General features: G+C 39.5%; 1 protein-coding gene across 3 annotated transcripts in view; it reads left to right on the top strand.

The window, feature by feature from the left end:
- Positions 1-467: 467 nt before the first annotated feature.
- Positions 468-14,490, top strand: part of PAAF1 (proteasomal ATPase associated factor 1) — a 577,308-nt gene continuing 563,285 nt past the window's right edge. Inside the window, exons 1-2 of one of the 3 annotated variants that reach the window (XM_044073392.1) lie at positions 468-620; positions 703-743. In XM_044073392.1, the coding sequence (XP_043929327.1) occupies positions 574-620; positions 703-743 (88 nt within the window). In that variant the 5' untranslated portion in view covers positions 468-573. The remainder of the gene's footprint in view (positions 621-702; positions 744-14,490) is intronic. The other 2 variants (XM_044073391.1, XM_044073393.1) reach the window with 2 other exon arrangements.

The raw sequence follows: 14,490 nt of genomic DNA, 5'->3' as shown, positions 1-14,490 counted from the left end.
ACAATCTCAGGACATTTGCCATTTTTAATATTTTTTGTCAGGACACAACTGCCCAAAGAGGGACTGTCCCTCGCAAAGTGGGACAGGTGGTAATGACAATTACTAACAGTTATATACTTCTTTTAGTTCAGAAAAGTTATATTAATTCGCAGTCTTATTCTATCGCTGCCTTAATAGTCCTAATATTTTAAAAGGATCCCTGATTTTCTCTGGATGTGTCCCTGACTGACAGAGCTACGGCCATCACTGGAATAATCAACGCCAAAAGCACAACACAGAGTCAAATCACAATGAGAGGGGAAAAACAATTCTTACTAAGAAACAATAAAAACCAACGCAAGCAAAATACAAGTAGTGTGGGAGTAAAAACAAAACAAATTGACACACATGCTCAAACATAACGTGTGGCAAAGTAAAGACGTTTTCTGCAGTACACAACAAATCAGTATAAAATCAAACTTCTGTAACGCGTAGTTTTTCTTTAGTACAACCACAGTCTCTAACTACTGCTTGAAGGCATTACGATCTTTGCGACAGTGTCTCCAAACGCTTACTGTACAGCAGCATTAGAATATGGCAGCCAGAGTTTTCTTACAGAGTGACTGGTTTAAGGTGTTGTGGTAAGTGTATATTTTTATGGATCTTTATTCAACGGTTCGTTTTGCATATTGTTTTGTGATTGTCAGTGATTTTGTTTTGCAGGAAAAATGAAGGAGAAGCTTGGATTTCTTGTAAGATACCAGGTAACTAATATGCAGAGTTTGGTCCACCTTAACTCCCAGTTAACTAATTGTTTTCACAGAGGAGAAAATGTACTCTTTCAACTGTACTGGTTGGCAATGTTGATTGTTGGTGTATATTTACTTTTTCTCAGTAAACGTAAATGGGAAAAGTAATGAAGTTGGAAGTTAAACAGCTGTAGTAAGCTTAATCAAAAGGAGTTTATCTAAAGTCAAACAATTTTGTATACAACTAGATTTTCAAGAATGTCCTTCGCAGTATTTGTTCTAGTGCGGGAGTACTGGTATTCTCTTTTTATTAGAAGGGGTGCCTTTGAAATGTGACTGTTCACAGATTGGAGTAGTTGTTTAATTTATAAAATCTTTTGGCTCTGATTGCCCAATGTTAAAGCCTTGTAAAATGTAGCCATTGTTGCTGTTCTATTTTTTAACATGCCAACTGTTAAAGAGTGTTAATGAAAGTTGTTAACATCTGCATAAAACACTGTTGGTAGCATTGTGGTACTACTGTACTTAGTGTCGGTTTATCTTGAAACAGAGTTGTGGAGCCCAGTGCATACATGCTACTTTAATGGCAGGTAGTATAGATGAAAGTAAAATATTCAAGGTATTTTCTTCTGCTTTCATTGATTTTAGTTACAAAAAAACATCCCGGGGACGGTCTAGTTCCCGTGTGCCATTTTCTAGTCGAGTGTTGTCATTTTCTAGTCGAGTGTTGTCATTCCTTCTGAACCTCTGTTTGCTTGAATTATACCTTTTGCTGGACCATCTGTGTGTGTGACTGAGTGAATTGGGTTTTAAACTGCACACATTTTGGTGGCCCTTGGACCACTGTTGAACTGTCATCTGTTGTTGGAGTACTTATAGTGTGGGTAAGTACCAGAAGCCTCACACTTTACTGACAAAGACATAATTTGAAGGGAGGTTAATTCCACAGGTATTTAACGTTTGGATAATTCACTGTCATTTTAACTTTTATTCACGTTTTGGTTATTGGTGCATAGTTCAGTTTACTGGACTCCTGTAGTAAATATGGACTTCCTTTGGGCCACCCACTGTATGTGTATTTACTTCCTCTAACTACTGATTATTTTTTTTAATTTCCGTCATTTCTTTTTATTTATTTATTTGCTTGCTTGCAGTTTGTTTGTTTGGTAAATGTACTGGTCTACCAACCCTTTTCATTTACAACACAGGTAGTTAATAACCGTAAAAAGTAAAAGCGAAAATTAAATAACAAAAACATACAATAATACATGCAAACTTATATGCAGTTATTTGTGAGGAAAGAAAATAATGCATACAAAAGAGCAAAGTATGTACATATTTTAAATAGTGTAGTGTATACACAAGATAAATATGTGCAGATATGCATACACTTTGTGAATCAACCTATGCAGTCGACCGAAGTTTATTAAAGTCCCATATGTTGGTGTACAAATCAGCCAGCATCATGAAAGCAGGTGCACTTTGCTTCTTTCTGTGAGGTATTCATTCAGTGGTGTTTTGAATGATTGTGAAGGATGATTATTTTTCACATCATTTGGATGCAGGTTCAATAGTGCAGGTCCTAAAATAGAGAAGGGTGTTTCTCCTACTGCATTTTTCAATTTACATTGAGATAGATGGAGAATATTTATGCTTCTTATTGAGTTGTTTTGTCCTCTAGTTGAAGGTATTCTTTTCAGTAGGGTGCAGAAACCAATTGGACAAAGTTTGAATATCAAAGTAAAAAGGAACAAAGTGGTCCTATTTTTAATGGGTAATTTGATGAAATAGTTTAGGTTGCAGAGGTACATGTTTATGACAGTAAGAAGAACAGATCTACATTATTTTGTTATATGCGGTTTGCAGCTTGATTGTGTGGTGAGTGAAGGAAAAGCAGTGGCAGTCCACATTCCAATTTGGACATTTTAGCAATAGTTGTCCATGCTGTATATAAATACAAATATTTCAAGCACGGGCATTTACATTTATTTATTTATTTTCAGTTTGATGACCGGAGAGGTCTACTGGGCTCAGGGTGCCCGTTTTCAGTGGAGGCCTGGGGAGAAAAGCTCCGCATTACATAATTTAGTTAAATATACAATCATAGTAAAGAAGACACAATTACAATTTCATTTCTTGCTAGAGAACAGGAATAAATTCTTTGGTTATATAGTACCTAAATATTTAGGATGGTATTGGTAACTTAATTGAGAGGGAGAATAAAGACACGGAAGGAAAAGAGAGAAAAAAAGGTGGGATGGGTTATTTATAATATGTACAATTGTTATTCACAGTATGTGCATTTATGCTAGGTTAGCTTGTACTCAGAGTTAGTCAGGAGTTTAAGGGGTGGATTAATTATTAGGCTAGGTGGGGAGAGTGCAGTTGCATTTCCTGTTAGAGGAAAGGTAGGAATGTAGCAGAGTTTTTAAAGTTTTCACAAGTCCTTCGAGAGGAAGGAAGACAATTCCATTTTTTTAGCCAAGGACAAGGATAATAGAAGCTGACCAGCAAGACGATTGGGTTTGTGGACAGTGATTAGGTTTTGGTGAGTTGATCTTAAGAGTTAATGCCCTTCTAGCTTGCCAATATACCAAAACATTTGTCCCCATAAGTGTCCAGGCTGTTCTTAAAAATATAGTCATTGCTTTAATGTAATTTGGTAGTCTGTTCCATGCATCAGCTACTTTTGTCAAGAGAACCAGTTAGTACACTTCTCATTCCTATATAATGTTCTATGTAGGTTGTCTGATGATTCTCTGCTACTTTTTGATAACTCCAAACATTCCCAGAGGTAGTTGTCTGTAAATGCCCTATATACTGAGTAAGATCTCCTCTTGGATGTCTGTAAGAAACACTATACACGCTCCGATATTTTAATCTTTCATAATAACTTAAATTTTCACATCCATGGATACTCTTGGTATATTTCCGCTGTACTCTTTCCAGTTTACTCATGCTTATTTTCTTATAGGGTTTCCGTGTTGTTATTGCATACTCAAGTTTGGGTCTAAGGTAACTAATCAATAACCTCATAGGTTCATACTAGGCTATCTGCCCTGGGGCAATTATAAGCCTAGCCCGATTCTGTATGGCTTACGCCACCCCTTGATTTGAGTATACTGTGCCCTTTAAGGTTTTATAATTTTAAAGTTCCTAGACTTTATAAATCATTTTATACAACCTATAGTTCTAATAACTATCATTAACTAATTGGTTGATATGATTAGAAAAACTCATAGCTGAATCTACCCGTATACCCAGGTCCTTAAATGAGTCTACAGTTTCAGTCACTGTGTGCTGTATTAAATATTCACCTTTCAGTTTGTCTCCCAAGTCTCATATGCTTAGTTTTTGATGTATTTATCAGGATGTTATTCTCCTGTAGGTAATAGTAGGTGTGAGATACAGAAGCAAAGTTTGAGTTGGGATAAAATGTTAGTAAGGGCGATATTAGTGTAAAGTGAAAAGTTAAGGGAGAAATCAAGAGCGAGCCAAAGGTACTTTTGCTGTGTTGCTTTTGGGATTATATTTCCTTTAATGTCTTTAAGGAACATAGGTGAATAAGAGTGAAATATTTATTTTGTGGGGTAGAGAAAAGCATGATGTTAGTTTTCTTCTTTTGAGTTCATTAAGAGTTTATGAAACCAGCCCCATAATTCTTAGAAGGGTAGACTAAAGGGCATGATGAGTTTTACTGGTGTCGCTGAAGACTGTCATTTGCATACATTATACGATTAAGGTTAGGCAACTCTAATGTTATGTCATTGATTAGAAGGGAGAAAAGAAAGGGTCCTAACAAAGCCCTGAGGTCCACCAGTGCTGAATATTTCATTTTCTGAGAATGTATTTGCTTAAAAAAGCCTCCTAGGGTGTTAGCCTAGCAATCATCTATGAATTTATTATATAAATGTGAAATGTTCTGGCCTTTTTTTAGCAGCTTTGGAACCAAAACCTTGTGGTCTCTAAAAATTTTTTAACTTCAAGAGTTTCTGATGTAGTATACTATAGTTCATGGTCTGAGGCTGTACTCAATGAAAATGTTGCCGAGAGAAGTCCTTCATATTTGTACAGACAGTATCATTGGTAGCAAGTAGTGCAATCATAATGCTAAAGAAGTTTATAAACCCATATTGCTGGTCAGAAGGAAAGCTTTAGATATGTGTCTAAAGTTGTTTCTGTATTAGTTTTTCAAAGTTTTTTTGTGAATATACACTAATTAGAAATACATCTGAAGTCCTTAAGCTCTGTGGGAGAGGAGACTAGATTGAGGAATTTAGAATGGAATGTTTAAATGTTTTGATACTGAACCTGCTGTGAGGGTCAAGTTGAAAACATCCAGTTTATAGTTTACTGAATTTGGCCCCAATAGACTTCTGTTTTAAGAACAGAGATTCACTTGAACTGAAATTGTAATGGACTGAAATATGTTGGCATAATAGGTCAGGTGATACACTTGTGTGGGGGTGCTTCCCCTTCAAGTTTGGACTTTATATATGGGGTATGGGGATGAGTGTTGTTAGTGTGTTATGGCTGTGCAAGGAAAGTTCTTGCAGCCTGTAGGAAGGCTTGTTATCCAGGGATGTGTTGGCTAAGCTAGTTGAAGGGTTGATCATGTTGCTATTTAGATGTTTTATCTTTTTCCAGAAGAGTTTCGCCAGTTCTGTGTATAAATAATTTGTCTTAAGTATAATATTTATGGCTATTGTAGTTAAATATTCCTAGAAACAGAAAATTGAGGAAGCTGGATGTTCCTGAGAGCCACTTTCCCAAGCTTTCTGGGCGGAGTCCTTCTGATTTTTTTTCCTCCTTAGCATTATCAGTCTTCCACTGGTGTATCTGTGCCCTGAATCCTATCTAAATGAGAGGCAGCTAAATACTGTAGCAGCAGTAAAGTATGAAAGGGCAAGAATTGGGGTCTCTTGACTTATCTGGTACTTTGAGATGGGGAAATAGTATACCAGTAATTATTTGTGAGGGTCCTTTAGTGTTGGATGACCAGGTTAATAAGATGAGGCAGTGATCTCTAATAGAATTAGGGTAAATTTCTATGACTAAGACGTCTGTATTTCATATCTATTCGTAGGAGATCCAGGATTGAATGATTGCCTGTGTATTGGGATTAGTAGGTAGTTATACCAATTGTTCAAGACTGTGGGTAAGTAGCAGTTTGTTAAACTGAGTTTTATGAGGACCTAGTACATTTAGGGTTGAAATTTGCTAATGTGGTACAATTTTAATATGTTCAGTAGGGATTGCTGTATTGTTGAGATGGATTATAAATATCTCTTTGTGTGTGTGCCCAATCAAACTGACATGGGTACCTATACAACTGGGCCTTCTATCATACAGGGAACTCGGTGTACTGTGGGGGCTTGTTTAATTAGTAATACAGTGTCTCCACCAGCTGTAGCTCTTGGTCTTTTGTCCTTAATATGTGAACATTGTTGTGGATGTACTGTGACAGGCAGCTGTAATTCTTTGTCCAGTTTTCAGTAATGGCTAGAATATGAGGCTGTTCAAGTCTGACCAGCTTTCCAGTGTCATTTATTTGTTTTTAATGCTGCATGCACTAATGCTGGCTAATTTAGATATTAGTTAAAATGTTTATGTTGGTTTGATTAATTGGGCCTGGATTAAAGTTAATGTCCTGAGAAAGTATTAATTTCTGGAATAGATGGTAGAGTTTAGCAAAATTGTCTTTAAGGCTGTCTAACATGTTTTGTATTAAATAGGTTGGTGTGAGGTATTCTTTTTATGAGATGTAAGTTAGCAGTTTATGAAGTGTTACAGTTATTTGAATGTGATTTGAGTGTGTGTATATGTGGTTTTGGATGGGGTATATGAAGGGTTTATGTTTGTGAGACAGCATTGTTGTATGTTTACAAAACATAACCTTATTTTCAAAGTTAGTGTTTTATAATAAGTACTATATGTGCTAAATGCTATTATTGCTTATGACTGTAATCTGCTTGAAACTAGCATTTACTAAATGTTCAATGTGTATTATTATTGTGGAGCTTTTCTCCCCGGGCCTCCACTGAAAATGGACATGTATCCAGTCGGACTATCCCAGTCAACAAATGTAAAAAAAAAAAAAAAATAAGTAAATTGTTATAACATGAAGTAGAATGCAGGAAAGCGGCTCAGTTCCATGTTGCTATAAGGAAGGAAATGAGATACAGGGCACTAGAGGCAGGAAACAGGAAGTCACTGTGTCACAAAGGTAGGAAATGAGATACAGGGCACTAGAGGCAGGAAACAGGAAGTCACTGTGTCACAAAGGAAGGAAATGAGATACAGGGCACTAGAGGCAGGAAGCAGGAAGTCACTGTGTCACAAAGGAAGGAAATGAGATACAGGGCACTAGAGGCAGGAAACAGGAAGTCACTGTCACAAAGGAAGGAAATGATACAGGGCACTAGAGGCAGGAAACAGGAAGTCACTGTGTCACAAAGGAAGGAAATGAGATGCAGGGCACTAGAGGCAGGAAACAGGAAGTCACTGTGTCACAAAGGAAGGAAATGAGATGCAGGGCACTAGAGGCAGGAAACAAGAAGTCACTGTGTCACAAAGGAAGGAAATGAGATACAGGGCACTAGAGGCAGGAAACAGGAAGTCACTGTCACAAAGGAAGGAAATGAGATACAGGGCACTAGAGGCAGGAAGCAGGAAGTCACTGTGTCACAAAGGAAGGAAATGAGATACAGGGCACTAGAGGCAGGAAACAGGAAGTCACTGTCACAAAGGAAGGAAATGATACAGGGCACTAGAGGCAGGAAACAGGAAGTCACTGTGTCACAAAGGAAGGAAATGAGATGCAGGGCACTAGAGGCAGGAAACAGGAAGTCACTGTGTCACAAAGGAAGGAAATGAGATGCAGGGCACTAGAGGCAGGAAACAAGAAGTCACTGTGTCACAAAGGAAGGAAATGAGATGCAGGGCACTAGAGGCAGGAAGCAGGAAGTCACTGTGTCACAAAGGAAGGAAATGAGATGCAGGGCACTAGAGGCAGGAAACAGGAAGTCACTGTGTCACAAAGGTAGGAAATGAGATACAGGGCACTAGAGGCAGGAAACAGGAAGTCACTGTCACAAAGGAAGGAAATGAGATACAGGGCACTAGAGGCAGGAAACAGGAAGTCACTGTCACAAAGGAAGGAAATGATACAGGGCACTAGAGGCAGGAAACAGGAAGTCACTGTCACAAAGGAAGGAAATGATACAGGGCACTAGAGGCAGGAAACAGGAAGTCACTGTGTCACAAAGGAAGGAAATGAGATGCATGGCACTTGAGGCAGGAAACAGGAAGTCACTGTGTCACAAAGGAAGGAAATGAGATGCAGGGCACTAGAGGCAGGAAACAGGAAGTCACTGTCACAAAGGAAATGAGATGCAGGGCACTAGAGGCAGGAAGCAGGAAGTCACTGTGTCACAAAGGAAGGAAATGAGATGCAGGGCACTAGAGGCAGGAAGCAGGAAGTCACTGTGTCACAAAGGTAGGAAATGAGATACAGGGCACTAGAGGCAGGAAACAGGAAGTCACTGTGTCACAAAGGTAGGAAATGAGATGCAGGGCACTAGAGGCAGGAAACAGGAAGTCACTGTGTCACAAAGGAAGGAAATGAGATACAGGGCACTAGAGGCAGGAAACAGGAAGTCACTGTGTCACAAAGGAAGGAAATGAGATACAGGGCACTAGAGGCAGGAAACAGGAAGTCACTGTGTCACAAATGTAGGAAATGAGATACAGGGCACTAGAGGCAGGAAACAGGAAGTCACTGTGTCACAAAGGTATACAGATGAGGCTTCGTTAACTAAAAGGTCCATTGGGACTGGGGGAGGTCAGGTGTGAAAATGAGGGGTGTAAATTGTGAGCGGAAAGGCAGAAAGTCCTAACTGCCACTTAAAGAGCAGTAAGTAGTGTTATAGAGCCTTTGTGCCCCTGAGGTTGTTTGGGCAGGGGTAGGAGGATGGGCAGAAAATAGTTGATAGAGATAGGTGGGTATGTGGGTATGAGTGACTATAACTGTGAAACAAATTAGTACAGTGGTGAATAAGTATACTAGTGCCTGTGTTCAGAAACAAATGGGGTATTCACATCTGTGGGCAGTACAGAGGCCTCAAGCCCCTGTCATATTATATGAAAGTTCTGGAGAGAGTGAATGATAAACAGATATGCAGAGTAGTACAAAGTTATATGGGAAATGAGCGGCGGATGCAGATCAGGATGCAGCACACCTGACCCGATGTTTGCATTGAGACAGATATTTGAGAAGAAGCTACAGATGAGAAAAGAGACTAACTGGACATTCCTAGATTTGGAGCAAGCACATGACAAAGTCCCAAGAAAGCTGATTTAGGAAGTCCTGCAGTGGTTCTAAGTCCTAGATACATTGGTACAATTAGTGCAGGCTACGTACAAGGACCCAGTGACTCAAGTATGAACAGTCTTCGGTTTCACAGAGGGTGTGCCTAGTGGGAGTGGGGGTGCATCAGGGTTCAGCTGTGAGCCCACTGCTGTTAATACTGGTGATGGACTCCTTTAGCAAACAGGTCAGAGGGGACAGATCAACAAAGTTGCTTTATGCAGATGTTGTAGCTTTACAGGCAGACTCTGATCAAGGACTTCAGCAAATGATAGGGGAATGGAATGCAAAACTAAAGGCACATTGGATGAAACTGGGACTAGTTCCCTGACTGCTTGTTTAGAGTAATGAGGGACTTTTTGCTCTGGTGTGCAGTGTAAAAGTTGATAGGACTGTAGAGTACTGGAATTAACCGGAAGAAACTGGAATGAATGTATCTATCTTGTAATTACACAGAACTGTGCTTGAAAAGGTGCCAGTCTCTCCTTTAGATGCAAAATCGTCTTGTACTTTTCAGAATAAAAGTCTGCATACACTGTAGTTTAAGAATGTTTTATGTACAGTGGAGGCAGATGTCAGCAGTAACCAAATCAAATCTTACTGTCTGCAATAACAGTGCTGATAAACTGAAACAAACCGAATAATGATGTCCATAGCTTTTGCACTCATTATACTTGGAATTATTTCTTTTCTCTTAAATAATATAATTAGTATTCTGGAATGCTGGATATCTGACCTGACTTTTGCATTCACTCTCTAGCGTCTGTACTGAAATTCTGATGGCTACACTGCTGTGGTTTTCTCCTTATCAGTACAAATGAGTTAACTGACTGTGTCTGCAGTATCTCCTAGTAATACAAAAACCCTGTAAATTTCTACATGCCTCTTTAACCTTGGCTCCCAAGACTTTTTGTACTTCATGTACTCCACCTTGTATTCCTTATGCAAAGAGAATACTGTATTTTTGTCTAACAAACTACATTTAAATGAAACCTGATCTTACATTTTATTTATTTTTTATTTATTTGCAGTTGGTTTACCAGGATAGTCCATTGGGCCAAGATGAACCTGTTTTCAATGGAGTCCCGGGGAGAAAAGCTCCAAAAACAAGCAAGGTTACAATAAGGTTTTAGGTTACAATTTTTACAAATGTTACAAACTAGAGCAAAACATTACAAATAGTACAGACTAGTGAAAAACATTACAGATGATGTAGACTTCTTAGGAAGCTTGCACTTAAGAGGCACATTTTAATACATTCTTTGTAAATAGCTTAGTAAGTACAAGGGAAGGATGTATGAGTTAGGAGAGAAAGTAAAATGGAAATTGCCAGTGTAAATTATGTGGGGTGGGAGCAGGAGCATTTCCCCTGGGATACTAGATGTGAGTGAAGAGATTTTTTGAATATAAAACGGTTAGAGATGGTACGAATGGTGCATGCACATATTCCCTCTTACTTCTCAACAGGATTTTCTTTTGTCATATAACCTATTAATGCCGGAATTCCACCAGTATGGCTTGTTTTTGCGGTTTGACATGGGTTTATTTTGGGTCTGCTACTGCCGTTTCTATGCAATAGTTTACATGGTCACACTGTGTTTTTGTGTACACGTCTGTATAGGTTTCTGTGTTTAATGGATTTGGGAAAGTTTGGAAACTGTGCCTTCCCTTAATAGGGGATAATTTACCATAGAAATGTTTTTAGGGTTCGGTGGAGGGACTAGTTTCTCCTTTTATTTCCAGGGAGATCACTTTGTGATATGATTTTACTAGGGAAAGCATCACACTTGGTGGGAGGGTGCAGCACTCTCCCATATTTGTGAGTACCAGATTATTTATTTATTTGTCATTTGTTAACTGGGTTAGCCCACTGGACCGGGGGCCCATTTTCAGTGGAGACCCGAGGAGAAAAGGTCCACAACCACATGATGGAAAAGATGATTCAAAAAAATAAAACGCCTATATCATAACCATACCAAGTTGCATTGCACGTTTAGGGACATTAAAAAGGGTAAGATAAAAAGACATGTGAATAACAACATTAATGCCTCGTATAAATCATTAAAAGTGTGCATTTTGTGCTTTTACAACAACAGAATGGTAGAGGTTGAGTTGGTGGAACAAAATAGAGGAATAGTAAGTGCAGAGAAGAGCGAAGAATGGAGGAACAGGAAGTGGAGTGTAGAGAAGAGCGAAGAATGGAGGAACAGGAAGTGGAGTGTAGAGAAGAGCGAAGAATGGAAGAACAGGAAGTGGAGTGTAGAGAAGAGCGAAGAATGGAGGAACCGGAAGTGGGGTGTAGAGAAGAGGGAAGAATGGAGGAACAGGAAGTGGGGTGTAGAGCGAAGAATAATTGAAGAGACAGAATAGCAAAGAGTGGCAGTTGTGTCCAGTTACAGTGGGTGGTGTGGAAGGAGACGTAAAGTTAGAGTGGAGAGGAGGAAATGAGGAGGAAAGAGTTGGGGTTGCCAGGAAAATAAGAAGTAAAATAGGGGGGCAAAGTTAGGAGGAAAGTTTAGTTTTTAAGGGTGCTCAGTAGTGTAGCTATGGATTCATAGTGTGTGTGTGTATATGTGTGTGTATATATATATATATATATATATATATATATATGGGTCTACTGTAAAAGACCGAAAATCCACTTGTTCAAAAATGAACAGTGGACCCTCGGTTACATGAAAATGCACTTCCACAAAGCACGGTTCAACTAACCGTTCAGGGAAACTGAAGCGCCGAGGCACACTACAGTGGGGAATAGGGAATTTACCTGTTCCCCACTGTAGTGCAGTCTTGGAGTTGGTATATTTAAGTAGGGGGGGTGTGGGGGGTGCAGCTCGTCACATTGGGGTGGGGGGAGGCGAAGCCTCCCACTCAGTGTCATGTTAGTGTGTTGTTTTTTTTTTTTTTTTTAAATCTTTTTACCGGTTCGTTGAACAGAGTTTCGCAAAAGTGCACTTTCGTGTAACTGAGCGGTCTACTGCTCTTTTTCGAATAAGTGGTATTTGATTAAAAGCAGTAGACCCATATATTAGTATGAAGGTAATAGTTCTAGTGTGGTAGTGGCACAGTAGGTGGGGTGGTGGCAGTTGCAGGAGGGAGAGTTGGCTAGGTAATTTTTCAGTTCTTTTTCGAAGAAGAGTGAAGACTGGATATGTCGTATGTTAGATGGCAGTTTGTTCCAGGTTTGAGATATGGAGCATTTATAAAGTAACCTGCCAATAGTTTTGTTGGACTTGTAGGTGTTCATTTGTGCATGGTCAATGCTACTGAGAGATCATACAGGCTTGTAGAGGGATAGGAGGGTGAACAGGGTGAGACAGTGTTCAGGTTTGTAGAAAAGGGTGTGCAATTTACAGCTGTGAAAGTTGGAGTAGTTGCGGGAACTCAAGCCTTTGAAGTTTTTTTTTTTTAGTGCGAGGCAGTGATGGGATTTGTAGGGGAGACTACAGGAAAATCTGGCTATCTGGTTGTAGGTTTGTTCTGGTGTGGTTAGCAGATTTGCTTGGATGTGTGTGAATCTAGGGGAAGGATTTGCTTGGATGTATGTGAATATGGGGGAAGCATAGAGTAGATGGGGGAGAAGATAGGCTTGTGCAAGTGAGGTCCTAGCGATGTTGGTTAAGAATTTTATTGTGTCTATACAGCAAACCTTGTTTTTGATTAGTCTTTTTGATGGACTGTAGGATGTGATGGTCAAATTTCAGTTTGTCAGTAGTGATTCCTAGAAGTTTTGTAGTAGAGTCTGCATAGATATCAGTGCTGTCAAGAGAAGAGAGACTGAAAGACATTTTAAGATGGAATAACTATTTGGGGAGGAAAAGGAGTTTGGGTTTCGTTTGGTTAAGGATTCGTTGCTTATCGGTTAGCCAATGTCCGATGATATTAAAGGAAGTCTGTGTGAGAGAGTGTAAGTCAGTGGGGTTGTCAGAGAAGGTGGTAAGGGTAGAATCATCCACGTATTGGATTAGTGAAGATGAGGTATAGACACAACAAAAATCATTAGTGAAAATATTAAAGAGAAGGGGGCCAAGGATGGATCCTTGGTGGACACCAGTTTGGCTAGGTAAGAAGGGTGAGTAGGAAGTCTGACATTTAATAACAGATTGATGTTGGTTGTTGAGATAGCTGGAGAACCAGAGGATAGTGGAGGTGGAGCGGTTAAGTTCGAATAGTTTAGAGAGGAGTTAAGGGTGGCAGATGGTGTCGAAAACTTTAGAGAGGTCAAGGAACACACATACCAGTTTATTGTTGGCCCTTGCATCTGCTACAGTCTGGATAAAAAAACAACAGGGCTGTGGATGTGCTGTGGTGAGGTCTAAATCCATGCTGAGAGGGGGTAAGGAGGTTTTCATGAAGTAAATAGTACATAAGTTGCCTATGAATGCATTTCTCGAGAATTTTTGAGAGAGGGGAAAGGATGGCTAGTGGTTAGTAATTGGTAGGTTTGGTGGTGTTACCCTGCCTTGTGAAGTGGAATAATATAGAAGGATTTCCAGATCTCAGGGACTGAGCATTCTTTGATAGAATGGTTAATAAGTCTTTAGATGGGATATGCTGTAGAGTCAGCAGCATGTTTAAGAAATTAATGGGGAAGGTTATCAAAAGAGAGTGAGCAAGGTTTCAGTTTTAGAAGAAGGGATTTAATATAGGCAGTGAAAACAGGTTTACAGATATATGATATTTCATAGGTTCATAGGTTAGTACTAAGCTAACTGCCCTTGCGAGCCATTGTAAGCCTAGCCAGTTATCCCTTGTGAGACTCAAACCCTCCACCTTGTGTTTGTAAGGCAAATGCCTTAACCATTAGGCCACCCTTCCAACTCCATTTATATTTGTTCCATAGTGGATTGCAGACTAGGTGCTCCAGGATATTTGAATTTACCAAATCAAGAAATCTTTGGGCCTGCATGCCAGTGGTCATATATGCCTCCCAATTAATGGAAAGGTAGTTAAAATTACCCTTGAGTGTAATATTGTTCTGGATGGTGAGTGACTCTTGTAACTTCAGGTATGATGTATGTTTTTTTTTCTCGTTCATGGTGGGCGACCTGTAGCTAGGAAGAATGCAGTAATGGATTTTTCCCTTGGTTGGTTGGATGTGGTTTGACTATTCTTGAGGTGTGCTTATTCTACCTCCTCTTCCTGCTCTTTCATGTTCAGTTGGTGGTTGGACTGTATGAAAGGCTTTATAGCCCGTGCACTGCCAGAGTGCTTTCTGTGGCTTTGAACCATGTTTCAGTAACTGTGCAAATGTCAACATTCTCCATGGTGAGCAGAGCTTCCAGGAGTGCAGTTTCTTGTTGAGACTCCTAGCATTGAGCAGTAACAGCTTTAGCTTGTTCTGAGTAGTTTTTGTTATGTTAGAAGGTTTGTCTTTTTTGGCATTGCCTAACA

Source organism: Protopterus annectens, chromosome 5.part1 (assembly GCF_019279795.1).
Source record: "Protopterus annectens isolate FY-2018-M chromosome 5.part1, PAN1.0, whole genome shotgun sequence".
Classification (NCBI taxonomy): Eukaryota; Metazoa; Chordata; order Ceratodontiformes; family Protopteridae; genus Protopterus; species Protopterus annectens.
The sequence above is the reverse complement of the archived record's forward strand: the minus strand, read 5'-3'. Positions and strand labels throughout refer to the sequence as shown.